General features: G+C 45.6%; 2 protein-coding genes across 2 annotated transcripts in view; one reads left to right on the forward strand and one right to left on the reverse strand.

The window, feature by feature from the left end:
* The window catches only part of T265_01639 (hypothetical protein), a gene marked incomplete at both ends in the record, with an annotated part of 58,930 nt that overhangs the window by 5,779 nt on the left and 32,755 nt on the right, over positions 1–20,396 (forward strand). The window contains 10 exons of the mRNA XM_009165705.1: positions 2,252–2,338; positions 5,006–5,502; positions 8,317–8,670; positions 8,769–9,067; positions 9,227–9,279; positions 10,387–10,667; positions 12,283–12,846; positions 15,356–15,520; positions 15,905–16,377; positions 18,637–18,757. Coding sequence (XP_009163969.1) covers positions 2,252–2,338; positions 5,006–5,502; positions 8,317–8,670; positions 8,769–9,067; positions 9,227–9,279; positions 10,387–10,667; positions 12,283–12,846; positions 15,356–15,520; positions 15,905–16,377; positions 18,637–18,757 — 2,894 coding nt within the window. The remainder of the gene's footprint in view (positions 1–2,251; positions 2,339–5,005; positions 5,503–8,316; positions 8,671–8,768; positions 9,068–9,226; positions 9,280–10,386; positions 10,668–12,282; positions 12,847–15,355; positions 15,521–15,904; positions 16,378–18,636; positions 18,758–20,396) is intronic.
* On the reverse strand, positions 10,074–14,892 carry T265_01640 (hypothetical protein; the record flags this gene model as incomplete). The annotated part of the gene is made up of 2 exons (XM_009165706.1): positions 10,074–10,268; positions 14,776–14,892. 2 exons carry the CDS (start codon positions 14,890–14,892, stop codon positions 10,074–10,076), a joined length of 312 nt encoding a protein of 103 aa, XP_009163970.1.

Here is a 20,396-nt window from a genome sequence, read left to right on the forward strand (position 1 = left end):
ATTCAACCCAGGGGTTGCACAGGATGGACAGGATCGGTCGAAACACGATGAGCCACGAACTTCCACCTTAACCCCTAAGCTCCGTTATTCTCTCGTCGTATTCTCTCACGTATCTCCAATGAGACCTGTGCTTCAGACTGGAATCGAGGTGATGTTTACACTGTTCCAAAATTTTCCTTGTTGCTTGCACTACTCGCACAATCCTACCCAACTTACTCACGGCATACATCGACAACCTTGCAGCTGAAATCTGTCGGTCGAGAACCGTTCGAGGGAATGTGTTCCTGGAATTTTTGGAATCACATAGGTACCAGAACAGAATAATATCCTCACGGTCTTTCCGAAATTTTCTGATAGACCTACTGTTGCCCCTGATTTCCGAGGTTCTCCGGGAGCCGCGCAATCAACGGAAACAAAAAACTTCAAACGACAAAATTATGTGAATCCCTCTCGTTTCACTGATCGGCCGAAAAGAGCAGTTTTTGAATCATGTATCACATTTAATGCATTCCGGTAGTTTACCATCTATATGTATTTTGGCCGAAAAGTGGAGTAGCATATAAATAAGTCCATCCGAAGCCTAGTGATACCTTTTTCACACTCAAATTGGCAAACATCGTCAACAGCAACGCCAGATGGAAACGCTCCACTGTCATGACGAGGTTGGATATTATCGCGGTGTGACGGTATGTGCATCTCCATAACCCACTGCATTGTGCTGAGGAGTGAAGATATGACACCTCGGAGTCACTCACTCCGGGTTCGTACGTGAATAGAGGTCTGACACACAGTCTCCTGGTCCTCAAGATTGGCGTTCGAACATGTGTGGCGACTTGCTCCTTAAGATATGAGCTGCTTTGACATCCGTGTCAACCACCTCTGTGTTGCGGCTAGGCTTTTGAGAACTCCAGTCGTCCCCCTATTTATCTTTAGATGCCTCGGGTGTATCCCAGCCCACACACGGTCAACAATCGCAGAACGCAGTTTCGTCGTTGAAGATCTGTGTATTGACCTCAATTGTCAAACTGTTGTTTGGTGTAAGGCTGCTTCTTGGATAGGTAAAGTGCCCAAAAAAACTTTGATGGCTCTCTCTAGGTTACGAAAGACATGTTCAGATTACTTCCTTCAACGGGACTTCCCGTGTAGACGACGAGAAGTACTTTTCAATGGGGGGAATAATTTTGGCGCACCTTCCTACAAGTGTTCCGGACATAAAACCAGTGACATCTGAGTATCTTAGGTTGATCAATTTCTCACAAACAACGATGTGAATCCTATACCTTTCTGCACCTATGTATTATTATTTCGTCCACTATCAAAACGGTGACAGTTAGCACCCTTGTCGAACAATTCCTCCTGTAGAAAAGCTTTTTGGAGTGTTCCCCTTCGGTTCTCATCAACTCAAATTTCAGAATGCAGACGTATTTTATTCACACTTTGGTCGGGGGGACGGCTCTTGAGCAAGCATGTTTAGAAGAATCCGCCAGTCCACACCATCCAACACCGGTATTGTGGGCCGTCTGCTTCTGACGGTTTATGAAGGTGTGCCCCATCCAACCTCTACACGATTGAAATCCTGTCTTTTCCCATCGGGTCAATAATTTGTTTGCCGTCACAAAATGACGTACATTTGACGGTTAAGCTCCCGTCATAAGAATGTTTGGGCTATGGTTACAACCCACTAAGATCAAAAGAACCAAACGGCAGGATTACTGTCAAGACAGATCGTGAGCTTGAGGTGGTTCAGTGGTTAAGGCGCAAACTTACTGGCCGAAAGTCCGTGGTTCCAATCCGACCTCTGCCTCTTAACTTCCCCTGTCTAAGCTTGGGCAACCTGACAGTATCCAAGCCCTCGTGCCTCCTTTGGGTGACCAGACGGCGAAAAGATGTTACAGCTGGACAGTTCTTTTCAGGGCAGACTCAGAGGGCTATCTAGAGTCGGTCTGTATGATTGCGGCTATATAATGTCACACTTGGCGCGGTGTGTCAAGTTAGAGGATTCCAGGTCTGAACAAAAAGAAGCAAAGAGTAAATGCTGTAATGCATGTTTTGCTTCGGCCTGATGTTAGCATTAGCTGCAAACTGAAATTAGGTCACCCCCTGTACTGGGTGGGGGGGATACCTAACACCTGTGCCACCGTTTTAAAGATGCTTTCAACAGAGCTTGTAAGATGGACTTGTTTGAACTGAACTCTCTTTCGGTGAATCAAAGTGACTTTTTTGCTTATATCTTCTTCATTTGGGTCCGCAGAAGATGGCAGTTTTCCAGTGTCTGCGAGGGAACGTGCTCTCCGGGATCGATGGACTCAACTGATCGCTCGACTTGGCGGTGAATCAGGTGAGGTTCACTTAAGTGTTAAGCCGTTTCACTGTGAATTACTTTGGACTCCACTACCGTTCAACGTTTCTCTACTGTTGGTAGTGCCAAAAGACTTACAATTTTCCGTGTAAGTTTTTCTTAAAAAGCTGAGAAGCACTGTACTGTTGCTTCATCCCTATTTGGAATAGTTTAGTTCGCCGGAACAAAATCATCCCAAAGGACATCAGTGTTCGACAGAGGCGATGTCACCTCTATTGGGAATGCATTCAAATTTCAGGGGGCGAAGACACTTGGGTAGAGCAGACGAGAAACTTCACACGGGAGGCGGAATCGGAGCATACAGCGACGTGTAGGCCATATTGACAATCTTTCCAAGCACCGCATCATTACTACATATCGTGTAGAGTTGTGATTTATCCCGTCATCACCATAACCATCACCGGACTACCGTATTTCGGCCTCATTTTCGCGTGCCATGCCATGCGAGTTAGCTACGGACCACCAGTTATCCAGCAGGCAAAGTTTACTAAAGTAAGCAGAGATAGGAAGAAAGAGTTGAATGAACTAGTTCTCAAGCGGATCAGGTTCGATCAAATCAGCAGCACGCGTGCCCTTTGGAGTCTTGCTACCTGCCATTCAACCCAGGGGTTGCACAGGATGGACAGGATCGGTCGAAACACGATGAGCCACGAACTTCCACCTTAACCCCTAAGCTCCGTTATTCTCTCGTCGTATTCTCTCACGTATCTCCAATGAGACCTGTGCTTCAGACTGGAATCGAGGTGATGTTTACACTGTTCCAAAATTTTCCTTGTTGCTTGCACTACTCGCACAATCCTACCCAACTTACTCACGGCATACATCGACAACCTTGCAGCTGAAATCTGTCGGTCGAGAACCGTTCGAGGGAATGTGTTCCTGGAATTTTTGGAATCACATAGGTACCAGAACAGAATAATATCCTCACGGTCTTTCCGAAATTTTCTGATAGACCTACTGTTGCCCCTGATTTCCGAGGTTCTCCGGGAGCCGCGCAATCAACGGAAACAAAAAACTTCAAACGACAAAATTATGTGAATCCCTCTCGTTTCACTGATCGGCCGAAAAGAGCAGTTTTTGAATCATGTATCACATTTATTCAACCTAAATCAGAAAGGTCACAATTCTTTTCAAAAGGTCTATCTCGTGTTGAATCCAGATTTATCAGTACGTCGATGTTGAAACTTCGGCATTAGCACACTTCTCTGAGCTAACTGACGGCTCATGATCACACCAAATCCAGATAAACCACTAGTGAAAGGAAGTCCTTCCGCTGCGGAGTTATTTATTAGGAAATGCCAACTGACCAGTTACAGACCATTGGACAGGGAAGCAAAACTCTAATGTGCATCGTATTTACAAAAACTGGACATCCATCTTCTCCTGAACGCGTCTTCTTGAACTTTCCTGGAGATTCATTGACTCCAATCATTCCTCGCTCAAAACCAAGCAATTGTTACAAGTGGCTCCACGAATTCCGCAACAGATCTCTCTTTTTCAAAAGACAAAGTGAAATTCCACGAACAAAACATACTACTCGCGTGCCTCCTCATCAGTAGTATCACCGTTTCACTAGTTAGGTGTCCAGTGGTCCAAGGTTAACGTTACTGAATGTGAACGACCCTATTTTGGGGAAAAATCAGCTTTGGCAACCCGTTCAAGCACTTTTTCCATAAGTGAACACTCGTTTTTTGGCAAACAGTATTTGTCGAATTACTAGATTCGTTACCAAGGGACCTGTTGTACATGGGTGTTCACAGTGTTCTCGACTAAACGGGTGTCTACCCTGCTGACTGCGACCGAGAAAGCTTCAGGAGCGTGCACCCTACCGTGAATCTTGTCACTATGATTTGGTCAGTTTTTGTCCGCCAACTTCATGATGTTATGATGTGTTTTTTCTAATAGAAGCAAGATGAATTGGCTTTTCACTTCGCATCATTTTTACCAAAGCGCACGTACGCCTCTCAGTTCCGAAGTTAGTAACCATTCTCACATGTGCATCACATCCTCATCGATTTCCTGTCAGGCAGCTTTGTTTGTTCCCCTTTCGTAGGTTGATACTTGACCGCACATGTCTGTAGTCAACAGTATGTTGTTGTCGGGTATGTGACCACAAGTGCGACATATGAACGAGGTCAGATACTCACAGCTACCTATTGTGTTCGGAGTTGTATTTACATCGAAACGTTTTGTTACTCCGCCAATTTGTCCATGCTTGGCAGCCAAAACACAGAGAAGAACTGTAAGTAGGTATTCACACATTTAGCGCCTGAATAGCGACTGGTTAGAAATCTTGAGTTTTTCTCTGATCACCGAAATGCCTTTTCAAATAGATCACCGGTTCACCGCATCCGTGTGGAGCGCAACTTCGTTTCTCCCCCATTGGAATGTCCACTGAAGGCGCTGCTCAAGCATTCTCATGGCTATCTAATGGTGGAAGTTTGTCTTTTGGGGGTCATGGAGTTCCTGATTTGTATGGCTTTAAGCTCCTCATCTGGTTCCAATATTTTCCCAGCTACTTTGTGGGTTTAAGTAGTATGGAAATACCCCGTTACATGGCGACGGTATTACAAAGCGGCGTGGAGATCGAAGTTTTGTACGAGTGACAAATGACAACGTCCGGGTGTTTCATGTTATCCGGGGAAGGCACGGGTTCACACGTAAGTTCGATGGAGAGGCGTGGCCTATTGCTCTTTCTCGTCAACAAGCTCTCATTTCAAAAGTTCACCGCCCTCTACTTCGCTATTCCATCTCTTTTTATACGTCTGTCTATGTTTTGGCACAAAGTTCCTTCGATATCCGACGACTTCATTGCCCGATGGCTGGGACAAAGCCACGATGAGGACGAAGAACTGGAGCCCACACAAACTTCAACATCATTGATGGAATTCAGCTCCGCGGCATCCGGGCAATCACGTGCGATACGTCTGAACTCTTCCTCAACGCAAGATGCAATTAGTACAATCAGCGTGGATGAATTAAAACGGATCGCTTCCGTTACCGAAGACGCAGATGCTTCACTCATGTTCCCTGACAAAGAACTCCCGTGGGGCTTTCTAAAGTGTTCGTCAGAATGGTCAGAGGCCGCGAGAAGCTCATTGCACGGTGGATCCAGTGTGTTTAGCCAACTGAGTGTTCGTTCCGTAAGTGCTTATCTCAACCTGCCGTCACAGCCTGTATCATTCGGACTAGATTTTCGGATGAAACTGGAACTTTGAATTAAGAAAATAACTATCTTGTTCATCAACCCCAATAAATAAGCACATGGTAGTTTAACTTCAGTTGTTAGCAGTCGGTGCACTCGCCACAACAGGTTGTACTAACCCTGGGGGTTTGTGTAGTCTACTCGAGTTTTCGTTTGCAATCGTTCTTGTCCCGTACTTGGTTGATCGAAAACAGTATCTACGGGAACATCGTTACAATTCGAAGAGACAACAGAACAGACAACAGAACCCTACTCGTGCACTAAGAATGCATGTAATCATTTAATCACGCATGTGAAACGATAAATCATCCGGGTGAATTATACGTACCATATTGTGGCCATGTTTGTCACACTGGAATTTCAATGGTCGTAGACCGTTACCTCAGTCAGCATCATTTAATCACGCATGTGAAACGATAAATCATCCAGGTGCATTATACGTACCATGTTGTGGCCATGTTTGCCACACTGGAATTCCGATGGTCGTAGACCGTTACCTCAGTCAGTCCTGCTTATTCGAACGTAACTAACATCCTTTGGCGATGTTCCAGTGGCTCTAAACTGCTCTACAATGAGAACCACTAAAGTACTGCAATTTACATTTGTCGGTGCTTCCCCCAAATCCTCAGCTTTCCAATTGGAACAGGGTTACCAGGGAGCAGTGCAAAGTTGCTTGCTGAGCCATTTTATCGGTCGAATGTAATCTGTTGTTCTGTTCGTACTGTAAACTTGGCTCAAAAAGGGAGCAGCCCTGTGGACCACCAGGGCCCCTAGAAGTGTTTGGGCATAATCCTGCTTGTCTCAACAAAGTCTGCGGGAAATACCGGATGGCCTTCTTTTTCGACAACACGGTACCAGTCTTACTGAGGAAAGCGTGGGGATCCAGTTGTGTTAATCGAGTCGTAAAACAGGCAGAGGTCGGGTTCGAACCACGGACCGTCCGGTCAGTAACTTCGGGCCCTAACTACTGAGTCATGTCGGCCCATCAGGTCTGTGTCCATTGCTGTCGACAAGACAGCCCAGGTATTCGTGTGTATTAGTAACCAGGGAACCTTGAAATCACCCACAATGACCGTAATCAGATTGACAAGTGGCATCACTAAGTGGAAGAGATTGCCTTTGAAGAAATGCCGCTGATCAGTTGATCTCAGCCGCTTTTCTAGCCTGCTATTTAGCATCTGACGTTTGATGTTGAAGATTGAATTCACATACGCACCATACTGATACCAAATAAATCGAAGGTTCTATTGCCTGCTCCGATCTTGGCTCCTTACATGAAATTCCTTCGGTTCGCACACTGGTTTCGCACCGAAATGTTGCCATAGCTGTGTTTAGATTGTATTAGTGCTTCATCAGTGTCGCACAGTAGTCAGCAATAAAGTAATATTAGAGGTCTAACGGTATTCGTGAGGTTGCTGAAAGTGTTCAACAGTTCACGACAAGTTTATCCACTCTTGGAGCTCATCAGGAAGGCGTGGTCCCCGAGTTTCTATCAACCCAATATTCTACTTAAAGGCAGGCGTTGACAGTAATATTGAGCTTCCCCCTGTCTAGTCTTGAGCAACCGGGCATTATCCCAGCCCTCGTGCTTCCTTCGGATGGCATGGCAGCTAAGCACCGAAAGGGTGTTACGGCTGAACGATTATTAGTATTATTATCGTTATTAATACTGGGCTTCTCCTGGAACAAGTAAAAGATTAGGATCTGTGAGTATAAGGAGTGTTGAGGTTTCCAAAGAGTGAGCCCCCCGGAACAGTGAATACTTTAATGCGACCTTGCAGAGGTACCAACCTAACGGTGCACTGAGGGTTTCCCGTCATATGATGCCGAAGCGTTTTGGCAAATTCGGCGAACAGATCAAGTGTCACCTGATCAGCGACCAGTAAACTAGCCCGAACTACCAATATTTAGACATATTACGAAATTACGGAACCCTCACGAACGCTCTAGCTAATTGCACTGAAATCGAGTACACGACTGAACATACACACCAAACGGTGGCTTTTTCACTCAGGCCTCCTAATCGTCATTTACCCGGTGGACGGCTGACTACGTGATTTCGGATCTCAGGTGACCGTGAACATACACACCAAACGGTGGCTTTTTCACTCAGGCCTCCTAATCGTCATTTACCCGGTGGACGGCTGACTACGTGATTTCGGATCTTCAGGTGACCGTGACAATCTTCTTGATTAGTAGTAGTAGTTTAGTTAGATAGGTCACGTTTCTCCGACAGCTCACTATCGGCCGAGTCCAGCTTGTGGCTCTTCACGTAGATTTGGCTTCCTGTGTTAGTCAAGCTTCAGGTAGCTCGGTGGCTGAGGACTAAACTTAATGACTGATTACACCTGTCTATATCCGGGCCAAGTTGCAGTATCTCGGAGCCTTAGGTTCCTTCCGGTTCCATGGCAGCTAGGCGCCAAAAGATTTTTTCAGTCATTCTTATCGTCTAGGCCAATGTTCATTAAGAGCACTAGTCATTTGCTTCCTCCACGAAGTTGGACCTCTGTCCATCACACCTACCACTATCGACTTCTGGCTTCTAACGCAGTCTCTACGGTCTTTTACGCTTACCACAAAGAAACAGTCTTTTTTTAAAATATCTGTTATTCTTAAGAAAACTCACCCGACTAGTGAGTGTCATGTGTTGACTTTACCTTCAGGTTACCAATTTAGCCATCCGGTTGAACATATCCTTTCTTCTTCTAGTGTTACTATAAGTTTGTTTGTTTCTAATCCTGTTTGCTTTCAGTCTCAAGAAGCGAGAGAGTTGGGCTCTTCTCACCGTAGCAAAATACCCTCAAATGAATCCGAAGATTTGGCCAATTCTCCGTTGTCTGTCAGCGATCGTGATACCCTCAGGATTGTTGACAGTCCACGTAGTGAACATTCCTTTCTCGATGGCGAAGGGGCAGAAGCCACTTTGCTATCTTGTGCAACGCGTTCTGCCATTCAGTACGTTTTGTCCCATGGATCCAACGGCGATGATTTCGTGTTGGAGCAGAATGACGCGGATACAATTAATCACCTGGTGGCAGCTAACGAGGAAGAGATCTGCGTTGCTGACGAAGTGATTCCTGATAGCAACGACTCAGGTGATGTACAGGTATGTTTTTACTTTGGAACTAGACGCCTCGAAGGACTTCCCGATAAATGTTTGCGTCTTGTGTTTACCCATAACTTACATATCTGTTTTTGCCCAAGGAATGCTGTGAAAGAGAGCAGCCTCTGAAGATTTTGCCACCCCCAAACTTTGGTAGTGGCACATGTTTGGAGCGTATTGAGGAATCCGGTGAAGAATTTCATCCTCCAGAAGATCCGGATGGTGAGCTATTCTTTAGTCCACTGTCTCCTTGGTCAGTTCACTCGGATGCTGGTGATGAACCAGTTCCAATACAGTCAGAACACTTGGTATTCAGTCTGTCTCAGTCGTTGTTCGATTCATCGGCGCTGGAAGAACACGAGGGACAGATGGAAGAATGTGTACAAAAGGCGCCAAAGGAGTAAGAGTTTCACAAGCCGTCTATGTGTTTTTTTATCATTCTCTTACATGCCTGTTTTATTTCAGTTGTTGACTATGAAGCCATTGGTTGTTTGTAGTCTCTGTCAACTGAACAAACTCACTCGTACTTTTTCATTTCCAAATCCCGAACGACATATAGACCCCGTATTTCACAGCTGGATGGCACGGAGGACGATAGTGAGTTTACTCAAGGTAAGTATTTGTCAGAGCGCTGAACTTCTCATATTCTGCTTCATACTGACTGCGTATGAGCTACACGCGGTGGATATCCAATGACTTGCTAGAGCGTTGTTTGTTACTTGAGACCACACTACATCAACAGCCTTGTCGTTAGCCCATTTGGTCACAATACATAATACGTCAAGCTTTGGGTAGTCTGTTTGATGACAAGATGTAATAAAACAGCTTCTGAATTCGGACTTCATTAGTCGGCAAATTTCTTTGTGGTTTTATTGGTCGTCTCATCCAACCCCCCCCCCTCTTCACTGGTTGTAGATGGTTAATTTTTCATCATTGTCTCGCACGGCCCTCACCACTCCAAACCCTAGGGTACTTCTGTTGCCTCTGAAACTATTACTGCTCAAGGTCGCCCAAATGGATTCTTCATATTGTTGCTTGTTGGAGATATTGTAGCCCCTTTCAAATAACATCTCCGTGGCATTATCGGACCACTGTTAATCGTCCAGCTGTTATACCCTTTCGGCGCGTACCTGCTGTGACATCCGAAGGAAGCACGAGGGCTGAGATACTGCCAGGACGCCCAATCCTAGACAGGAGCAGTCGAGATGCAGAGGTTGGGTTTGAACCACGGACCTTCCGGTCAATAAATTCGCGATTTAACCACTGAGTCATCTCAAGTTCATCAGAACACTAGGTATATTTTTAGCCTGTATGTATGCAGTAACGGTATTTTCCTCAGCCTAGTTATCGGTATGAACCTCCATTGCTAGCGATCCCGTCAAAAACAACAACCGCCCAAAACCAGGTCAAGAACACTGAAACAACGTGTTGTATATAAAGTGTATGTTGCGACAACACTGGACGCGCCATTGGTAACCGGCATTCGGCGAATATTGGGTCATGTTTGGCTCTTGAATCCAAGCTTTCGACCAATCAGAGCTCGCCTTGATGCTGGACTGGCGAGCGACCCGAACTTTTGCCGGGATAGGCCGTAGCAGCGCCTAAATGCGAGCTGTATCTAGGTGAATTTCCGTGTAGCAGTGTAGTGATCGCTTGTCTTTCATTTCAGCTTATTCGCCCTCACCTCTTGCTCATTCTTCTTTCGAAACCACATCCAAGGCCACGTCGGACCTGAGCGAGGTCGACGACGGAGGTTGGGTATGAGACTTACGACAAGTCGAACCAACATCCGTCCATCAAAGGTGTCTGGATCAGAGCTCAGCTTGGTCAGTCCTCCCACGGCAATACATCAAGGGAGTACGGAGGCACGACCATCATCCCCAGGAACTGATGCATCCAACTTTGACCACACTGCCTCAAATACCTCTGTTCATGAGTTACCCGCTGCTAAGCAGGCAGATGATGCCTTGGCACAATTTACTCCAAGGCCTGTAGATAAAGTACGTTCTTATCCTAGCGTTTTGTATAAAGTTAACTGGGCAAAACTATTGCTGTCAGTTGCTCTCACTACCTTTCTGCGTTATTGCACTTGGCACATCCGTTCTCTTACAGAACACAGCCTGAGAGGTACTTCAGTGCTCTGTGTATTTTGTTGGTGGTGATGAATGTTGTCTAAACTCGAGCACACAAGTAACATTTTCACTTTGTTTTCAACGCATCGGTTTCAAAAGACGGCCTCCTGTCCTGATATGTTTGTTCGACTTAGTCCACACTAAAATGAGATGGCTCAGTGGTTCAGGCGCGAACTCACTGACCGGAAGGTCTTTCTTTTGAACCTCAAACTCTGCATTTCGACCGCTTTCGTCTAGACTTAAGCAACCCGTCAGTATTTTGACCCTCGCTCTTCTTTCGAGTGGCATAGCAACTAGGCAACGAAAGGGTGTTTGAGCTTAATCATTTTTAAAAGTGGGCAGCACTGACTTCGAGTTTCGCTCGTCAGCAGTGCTTATTGTCGGGCGTATCGAGGTTTGAATTCCTGCCGTTGGGTATGTGATGCAAACATGGCGACTGATGTTAGTTTTACGCACGACTTTCATCCTCTGTGGTTCGCATGAGTATTTAGTCCCGAACTATGTTTCTCCCAGTATGGGCAGTTTTGTTCAGACGTTTTGTTCACAGGACGTGGTAGTGTCAAGCTCTCATCCTAACAAAGAACCCGGTACAAATGGTAACAGCGCAAACTCACATAGTGCACGGCTAACAAATTCGAAGAATCAGTAATGCAACGTCTGCCTCCTTTGAGATATTGCAGTGTATTTTCACAATGGAAACTACTCACAACGTTTCTGAGGACTTTTTGACATAAAGGTCAATTCATCTGAAGCACCATCATCACAATCAAGATTTCGATCCGCAAATCATGCCAGTCGATGCCAAAAAGCTGTTAAGTGTTGTTACCTCCTCACTGAAAATCATCAGCTGACAGTCGCCTGAAGCATACGACTGAAAATGGGTGAAAAGCAGTGTGATTAACTCGCACTCAAACAGGGCAGAGTCCCACTCATTTCTCAGTCATGGGATCCTTATCAGGTAGTTTGATTGTGACTAGCCCCTAGAGTAACGGCTTCTCAGGTGTAAGGCGAATGAACCACACCGCGAAATGCCGTTCCTGACTGGACCGTTTAGTCATCTGACCGGGAGACCTCGGCCTCGAATATCCTTGAAGGTTCGTATGATGCGGCACAAATGACTCCCAATAAACAGACATACCGTGCTTCTAGACTTCTCAGAATCAGTCGACTTCACTTGCAGGACGAAATCTTGATTGAACAGTTCTCAATTCTGCTCACACTGTCAACACAGTCTTCACCATTTTTTCTACTATCTTTCAGTACATGACTGGTTTAGAATAGAGGCTTACCGGTGTTAGTTTATTGAATTTCATACTTTGATCTGACTGACTGAAATAGTTTGTACATCATGTCGTGCAACGATTTCTCTAAATTTGATAAAACCGCTTTTTAGACCCCCGCTTTTTGACCGCTTTTTCATCATTGTCAAATTGGTGCACTCGAGAAAACAAGCTAATTTGTAGCATCTCTATTTATCTTCCAGTTAAATATTTCTCCTGTGGTCCTTATGGAGAAGCTGGATCCAGCGCTCCTCCATTCACCTCAATCCGAGCCCTTCTCAAATCTCCGTCTGTCTCCCCGAGATGAATTTGAAGATCTTATTGTTCCCATATCCCCAATCAATCAGATAGAAATCACGCATGTTCCCAGTGGCATCCAATCGTTCCATCCTCTCGACGATGCACTCTCGTCTCAAGTCACGACCCTAGATGAACCGCTTTCTTTCAACGGAACGCCGGGTCACTTGACTCTGTACTCGCAAACTCAGTACTCTCCAACACCAGGATCATCATCATTCCCTACTCCCCAGATGGAGGTGGATCCTCTACCTGTCCCGGTGCCTACCTATCCTGAAACTTCTTTATGGCGTCCTTCCATCCCACCTCCTTCTGTCAGTAGCGTTAACCGATGGTTGCAGAAGTGTTCCACGCCTACTCGACCAGCCTCCTCAGATATTTCACCTGTACGTCATGAAAATTCACCCAACAGCAGTACAGATTCGGAAATCATCCTGGATATTACGACCAACCCAAATCCTCAGGAAGGGGTAAGAATGAGGATTCTGATCCGTTCCACGATTCTGCCTTGTCTAAAACTTACTGGATTGCAGACGCATCCCGGTTGAAGCTTCTCTGTAGTTTCAGTGAGGATTGTCTGAAAGGCTTCACCAGCGTATGGGGACATATGCTATCCCACGAGTGTCATAAGCCTCTGCCGTTTTAGAAGTTAAGGGTGGATCGTTGGTTTTAAAAAATTTTCCGCTTTTTGGCGCGTAATCATCTTGAAGCACCGTACAGCACACTAGCATCCCCAACAGACTTCTGGCGAGGTGGCACCCTAGACTTAGGTGTTTCGCTGCAACACCGGGTGTTCTACCCATCCAGTCAAGACAGGTCAAGAACATCTCCATGCAAGTTGAGTTTTCAGCGTAAAAACTCGTAATGACTATACCAGAGTGGGTGTATAATCGGCAAACAGGTAAAAGCGCGGTTCAGACTAAGTAAGCTAGACAAGAAAGCGTGATAGGTGCGCATCATGCAATGAATCGTGGTTGACATGTGAGGAACCACAGAATTTCGTGTGTGTGGTTGCTCTCGCAGGTAGATGGTCGTACTTTCATGGTGTGCAGGAAGTTGGTATAGCCTGCGCGAACGGTGTTTGTCAGCCAACAATATCTTTCACGATGGTATTTAGAGCGTCAAAGCGTCTACTGACCGTAAAGCCGACTAAACACTCGTGAAGATTCCTCTGCACTCAGAAACTTATTCAAGTGACCTAACTTTCTGCAAATGATTTTGGTATATGACAGGAGAACAGTAAATTCAGTGGGAAGAACACTTGCAGTGCCAAATTTGTGAATAATATCCCAAGGAACGCTCGCCTCTTCAATGCCTGTTCAATCATGTTTCGAATGAAGTTATTTCAAAGACAGCTTGGGCATTGCGAGTCGGAGATGCACGTTGCAAGTGGGCTGAACAAGCTTTCTTAAATTATATTGCACAAGAATTACCTTTTGCAAAATTAAACACTTGAAATGGGTCACAGTGAATGTCTTGGTAGTAATTCTTGGTAATGACGGTTTCCCATAAAACACCGTGCGATATATCTTCCCAGCGGTTATCTGTTGTTATCGTGAACCAACAAATTATTCTACATGAGGAAGTCAATAGACGAATCACAATAGTCCACGCCAGAGAGAGTGCCGTTTTGTGGCCACATTTGTATGAGACCGAATCCATGGGCCGGTCGGCAATGCTTTGCAGGCGGTAGAATTCTATCGGTAGCTGGTGGTCATCAATCAATTGTTTGTGAGTAATCTCCACCGATTGGGTCAATCAACCATCATCAGAGACAGCAACATCAGTGTTGGCACTGCTGCTTCACTACCGTCAACCGGACTCATTTTATCCGTTCTCCTTCTCCTCAAGTGTAACACTGCCGCTTGTCTAGAGCTCCTCCTGAGGGGTTTCCCAGTCATCTACCGCAGGCGTGGAGCTTTTTTGTCTTGTCGGTTGTTTCTTGCTATCACAGGAGAACTTTTTGACTGGCCTTGAGTGTGGGACACGTGCATCGGTCCGTTACAATTGGAATACTCTTGATCGCACACAGAAAAAAGCTGTTTGAAACACTCAACTAGGACTAAGTTCCCATGAGTCGCTCCAAGTGACACGTCTTTCAACGATAAGTCACCCTCATTGAAGGTGCTCTTCCTGCAGAAGTGCACCGCATCGTCGTGTATAACTTTGTTCCTAGCCCGCTGGCTGTCAGATATTTTGTCTGCAATGTGCTTGCTTAGCAACATACGAAAAAACTGCCGATAACCCCCCTACCCAATGCAGTTTAACTTGTCAGCAAAACGCTGCTATAATATCTTCAGTTTCACTGAATTTTCCTGTAGTACCACCATAACTGTCCATAGAAATGTTCTGAGGGGGGGCGAGTTGTGTTTCAGTGGTTAGAGCGCGAATTTACTGACCCGAATGTCCGTGGTTCGAACCTGACCTCTGCATCTCGACTTCCCTAGTTTAGGCTTGGACAGTATGGCAGTATCCCAGCCTTCGTGCTTCCTTCGGGTGGCATGGCAGCTTGGCATCGAAAGGGTGTTACAGCTGAACAGACATTAGACAGACAGGATTATTCTGAAGCTTGTCGGCTTTGGCGACAGATGGATATCTTCACCTTGAATGTCACATTGACCCGTTACATTAAGTGGTGTAAGCTGGGTATTATAAAATCTGATCGGAAACTCGTGCTTTGTTTCTCTCTCACGTACTTGTGTACACTCCCAGCAAGGCCGACGTGCTTGAAAATCCTCTTTCGTGCAATGACTGGTCATGAACCAATTAGAGACATACTGTCAAACGAAGTGCTGTTCACTTTCAGCCTCGATTCTTTTTCAACAGTGAATGGATCCATCGAAGTCTATTCTGCTGTATCTTGTTTGTTAGACTGGCTTGCTTGTCAAAAACTGGTCTGATTCAATGAATGTATTGCCATTGGGTGATGAGGTTGGTAAACTAATTTAATACTGCTCACTTCGCATCCCCTTTTGCTAGGTGACATGTGTTAACTCGGCTAGTCAAGACGACCTAGTCTCGCCTGGTCAGCTGTCAAACTCGACACAGCCGAATGACATCAGTTTAACAGCACGTCGTTCCTCGGTCACCTCTGTCAGTATGATGTACCAAGCAGCAAGTCAGCGCTGTTTTCTCCCAGTACAAGTAAGTCTCATACACGTCCTCTTCCTCTGTAATCTGTTCGATTTAGCCATCTCGTCCTTGTAAACTTTCAACTGGTTGGGATTTCCAGTTTTAACGTAATGCGTTGCTTTGTGAAAGGACTCCTCAGAAGTCCTAATGTCGTTTTCGGCTAACGGCGTCTGGGCTGTTGATGGTTTGACTCTGCATAACATTGATTTGTGGATCCCGGTAAGACTACTCACAACTACAAATGGTGAGGTTCCTAGGTGATCAATGCGGTAGTGCCCTGTGTCGTGTTCGAAGCTGGGACACATTACCCCATGTGTTTATCTAGGCCCCACTCTTACTTTCCGTCAAAAGTTCCCGCTTTGAATATCGCTTCTCTGTCTCCTACCAACACTCTAGACGGATCACACGACTGTAGCTAGCTTGGAACTTCACTGTCGCTCTCGTTTGGTCAGCGCCCGAGGTCGGTCGAACACGGTGGACAGCTCACAAAACAGCGCGCGTTCCCAAACCAAAGCTTCGATGTGCCGTGGTCTACTGCCCAATGCCAAACTCGATCCGATCATTTTGGCTTGTCTCACATTTCGCGTACCCTCTAACTCACGCGAGAAATCCTCCCATTCACGTAAAAATTTGTTTGTGCTGGTCAACACAACCGAAATGCCCAAACTAGACACGACCAACCTGAGTCCCTCCAAATGGCCCGGTCCGTTTCGTCTTGCGCTTTCCTCCTATTTGGATGGACAATCGTTGACCAAGGATGCTGCAAACTCGTCGGCATCCAAAGCCGCCTCACGCACCCTGCGGACACGCTTTGTTTGGTGTGAGAGTGAATGGAATCTATTCAGTTGGGTTGTTTATCTCTTACAATGGTATGTGCATTACCCGAAACCGGATGTGTATGGAATGTTTTTTTTTATATATATAAACCGCTGCGGTTTATTACTTTCCTTCAAAAAACTATGTACTGTACCCGAAGGTGGTTTCAAATGTTCCGCTGCACAGTGAAACTCCCCATGAAGGGATCGGTTAATCTGGGGGCAACTACTTTTTGAGAACATGTGTGGAGTCTTTTTTCTGGGGGTTTATTGATGAAGATTTTGTTGGAGTCAAAAACACTCCCCTAGGCCGGGAAATTTAGGCTAAATCCAGTCCCACGAAGCCGGGGGATATGGCTGCTAATCAGTTTCTATGCAGATTGCCTGAATAAGTGTATGAAGGTATAGGTACCTCGGAACTATTGTAGTAGGCCAGCACGAAGTCCCCTTCTTGTTCACCTTCATTCTTTTCTTCACAATAAGTCTTTCAAATGAAATCATGGTTGTACTGCCATGCTGTCGATGATGATGACCTCAAGTTTATTTTGTTGTCCGCTATTCCAAGCCTAAACTGTACACTGTCCTGCGCATTTTCGCGGGCCTATTCAGCTACTTCTCTCGTCTAGGCTTGGATAGTCTGACAGTATAAAAAAAATCGTTCAGCTGAACACCCTTCGACTTCCCTGAAGATATTTTCAGGGAAATCAGTAATTCTGTAATTTTGAGGACAAGATGGCTCAAGCGGTTAGAGCGCGAATTTACTGACCGGAAGGTCCGTGGTTCGAGCCCAACCTCTGCCTTTCGATTTCCCCTGTCTGGTCTTGGGCAACCTTGAAGTATCCCAACCCTTGTGCTTACTTTGGGTAGCATTGCAGCTAGGTATCGGAAGGATGTTGCAGCCAAACGATTATCTTTTATTATATTCAACTTTAAGCCATTTTTGGGACATGATGTATGAAATAAAAGTGTCTGATGGTAACACAGCAAGCCTATATAATATGATAAAATCAGTGTTAGTACAGACAGCAAACTGAAAGCACCACAAAATGAAGAGTCTGGGGGCTTTGTTGTTGTAAAACGCATGCACTTTTTGCGTTTTTTTTTTGTTTTTTTACGTTACGGTTCACGTTGAAAATACCGTTCACGTCATTGAATTCGGGTTCCGATCAAGACCTGCAGTCAATGTATGTAGCCAACCACACCCCGAATTTCGCGGCGAACTAGACCAGCGGAGGTTAAGCTCACCCCCTCTTCCAACTAGAACCAGCTCCTTGGAACAAATTACAGGATGAGTTTAGTTTACCGGGTATTCGGATAACATATTCAAGCCGTCTGATTAGGCGGACTGTTATCATTCACCCAATGCCCGATGGCGGACTTTGTTGTCCTCGGACACTTTATAGTCGGGGGTGAGGTTTCGCAGCCTTACGGTAATGCGGCTCAGATTGCAACGTTGTATACCGGACGGCCACTGCGTCGATGCTAAAGGTTTTTTTAACTCGGCGAAAATCATCCTGCTTTCGCTATCCCTTCTTGTTCAGTGGTGCTTTCCCAGACGGTAGTGTGAGCTCCTTGTCACCCGTTTAGGCTTGGGCCTATCGATTTTACTCAATCCCCGCAATTTCTTCGGGTTACGTGACTGTCGCTGGTGTGTGCCACATCTGGACAGTTTAATGATTTTTTTTATCAAATACGCCATGATGGTGTCAGTGTTTTGTACACGTCACTTCTGAAAAGTGGGCATTGTTTACAAGCTTTAAAGTTATTGTGCTACATTTTCACATGTCCGATAAACGCCAGAGACAAATTAACTCGGATCATGAACGTTCTCTTTGTGCCTTCGTGTACACAGTTGGGCATCCAGAGAACCTCTGACGTGCCTGGATTAATTCGTTTACTTCGGTTTGCAAGCTTTGATCTTAGGCAGCTCAGGGTATACAATTCACCTTCCCTGGTCACTTTCTTATTCATTTTATATCAGTAGCAGAAGCGGTCAATACTGCTTTGTGTCTGTTTCAATTGTACCACATTGTTGATGGCCGCCATGTCGAATGGTACTTCATCTGATATATCTTCCGTTTCTACTCAAGGTGTTCTTGGGGTTCCAGTAATCGGACTGGTGGATTTATTTGCTCATTTCACTTAGTTGATCCGATTAGTGTTCGCCATCCATAACTCAAACTCCTTGTGTAACTTCTCGTCAGCCGTTCTATTCCAACGTGTATTCTCAGATTAGTGTTCGCCATCCATAACTCAAAGTCCTTGTGTAACTTGCCTACAACCGTTCTATTCCAACATGTATTTTCTTCTCAGGTACGATCCTGATCTTTTGATTGGCTACGACGTTGAGCGCTACTCGTGGGGTTACCTAGTACAACGGGCATCGTATCTGAATCGTCACCACTACCCTCGTGAATTGTCTCGTCTTGCTCCGGTATGACTTTGGGTATGACTTGAATTTTTTTTACTTTTTTCTTTGTTACTGACCTTCGTCTGCTGCCATTGTTTCTCTTCACAACTCTTACTGAAAAGCTGGGGACAAGATTATAACTACATGCATACCCTAAATGCTCTGTCGCACACCTTCCTACATCCTAATCGTTTTAGTTAGTTCTGGCTCGCACCGTTACTATCCAACAAGCCATATTTTAATTTGTGCCATAGCTACGTTTGGGTTTACAGTAAAAGTGCGATCAGACCGCTAAAAGTTCGACCACACGAGCGACTTCGGGACTGGTCAACGGTTTTGTGCTGTTACTGTTAGGACAAATTCATGAGATTTCATTTCAAATGTCTTGGTCCGACCACACATCGATGTTTTCAGGCAATTCTCTAGCTACTGGCGAATCGTTAAGAACGACACTTAAAACCAAAGAAACGTAGTCTTTGATGTTTGGAAGACTTGTTAAACAATAGATGTAATGACTGGGCTTCATCCACAGGAGTGCTAATTTGCCTGTGTTCACGAAACCTAGCCCTAATCTGTCAGCGATACAATCATGTTTCAATTCTGTAGGTTAGAGCCTGTCAGTTGGCGTGAGTGTACGATTGTCAACTTTTAAAGCCTCTCTGTTTTGGCCATTGTATTTTGCACTCAATCTCACGGTCATCGAAGGTGCACTTGCCGGTCCAAGCATTTCCGCAACCATGTTCTACCCTACCAACTCAGTTATCATGCTCTGAATTTTTTTACACGCACACGGACAGACTGATAACTCGTAAGGGCCTTTGCATGTAATGTTTCCACTTAAACTCTTCCGCTAACTGCGCGAGCCGACACCTGAGAGTAAAGACACGTCCAAGTTCCCTTGACTTATTTGGGTAGAACAGAAAAGCATATCGCGGCATGCAAGCATATCGAATAACGTTATGCTGAGTTTCCCAGTGTTTCTTATCCATATTTACCTGCTGACAATCATTCGGTTACGGTTAGTGATCCAACGCCACACGTACAGACGGCCCACAATCCTGGTATTCCTTGACTTCAAGGATGTGTTTGATTCCGTCGGTCGATCAGTGCTGTTAACTTCACTTGCTCAACAGGGTATGTATTAGCTCTGACGGAAGTGTGTCTGATGAAGTCAGTGCAAGAATCTCCAAAGCTCGAATCACGTTTGCTTATTTGCGTCACTTGTGGCGTCAAAAAGGCATCTCACTGGATCTTAAGGGTCGTGTGTACCAGGCTACAGTAAGGGCTGCGTTGTTGTATGGGTGTGAGACATGGCCTCTGCGGGTAGAGGATGTGAGGCGTCTTCAGGTTTTCGGCCACCGATGCCTCAGAAGCGTAGCTGGTTGTTAATGGCGTCAGCGTGTCAGTAACGAGGCGATTAGAAAACGGGTATTTGGTTGTGCTGCAGACACCTCAATCCGGGAAAACATCCAGTATCATCGACTGCGATGGCTCGGTCATGTGCTACGCATGCCGAAACACCGTCTACCGAGACGAGTGTTGTTCTCCGTGCCTCCTTCAGAATGTCGTAAATCGCGAGGTGGATAGTGCAAGACTTCGCAGAAAGGCGTGAAAGAGATCACGAAGAGTTTGGGTGTTGTTGGTTTTCCAGGATGGGGTCCCC

Source organism: Opisthorchis viverrini (genome assembly GCF_000715545.1).
Source record: "Opisthorchis viverrini unplaced genomic scaffold opera_v5_18, whole genome shotgun sequence".
NCBI lineage: Eukaryota > Metazoa > Platyhelminthes > Trematoda > Opisthorchiida > Opisthorchiidae > Opisthorchis > Opisthorchis viverrini.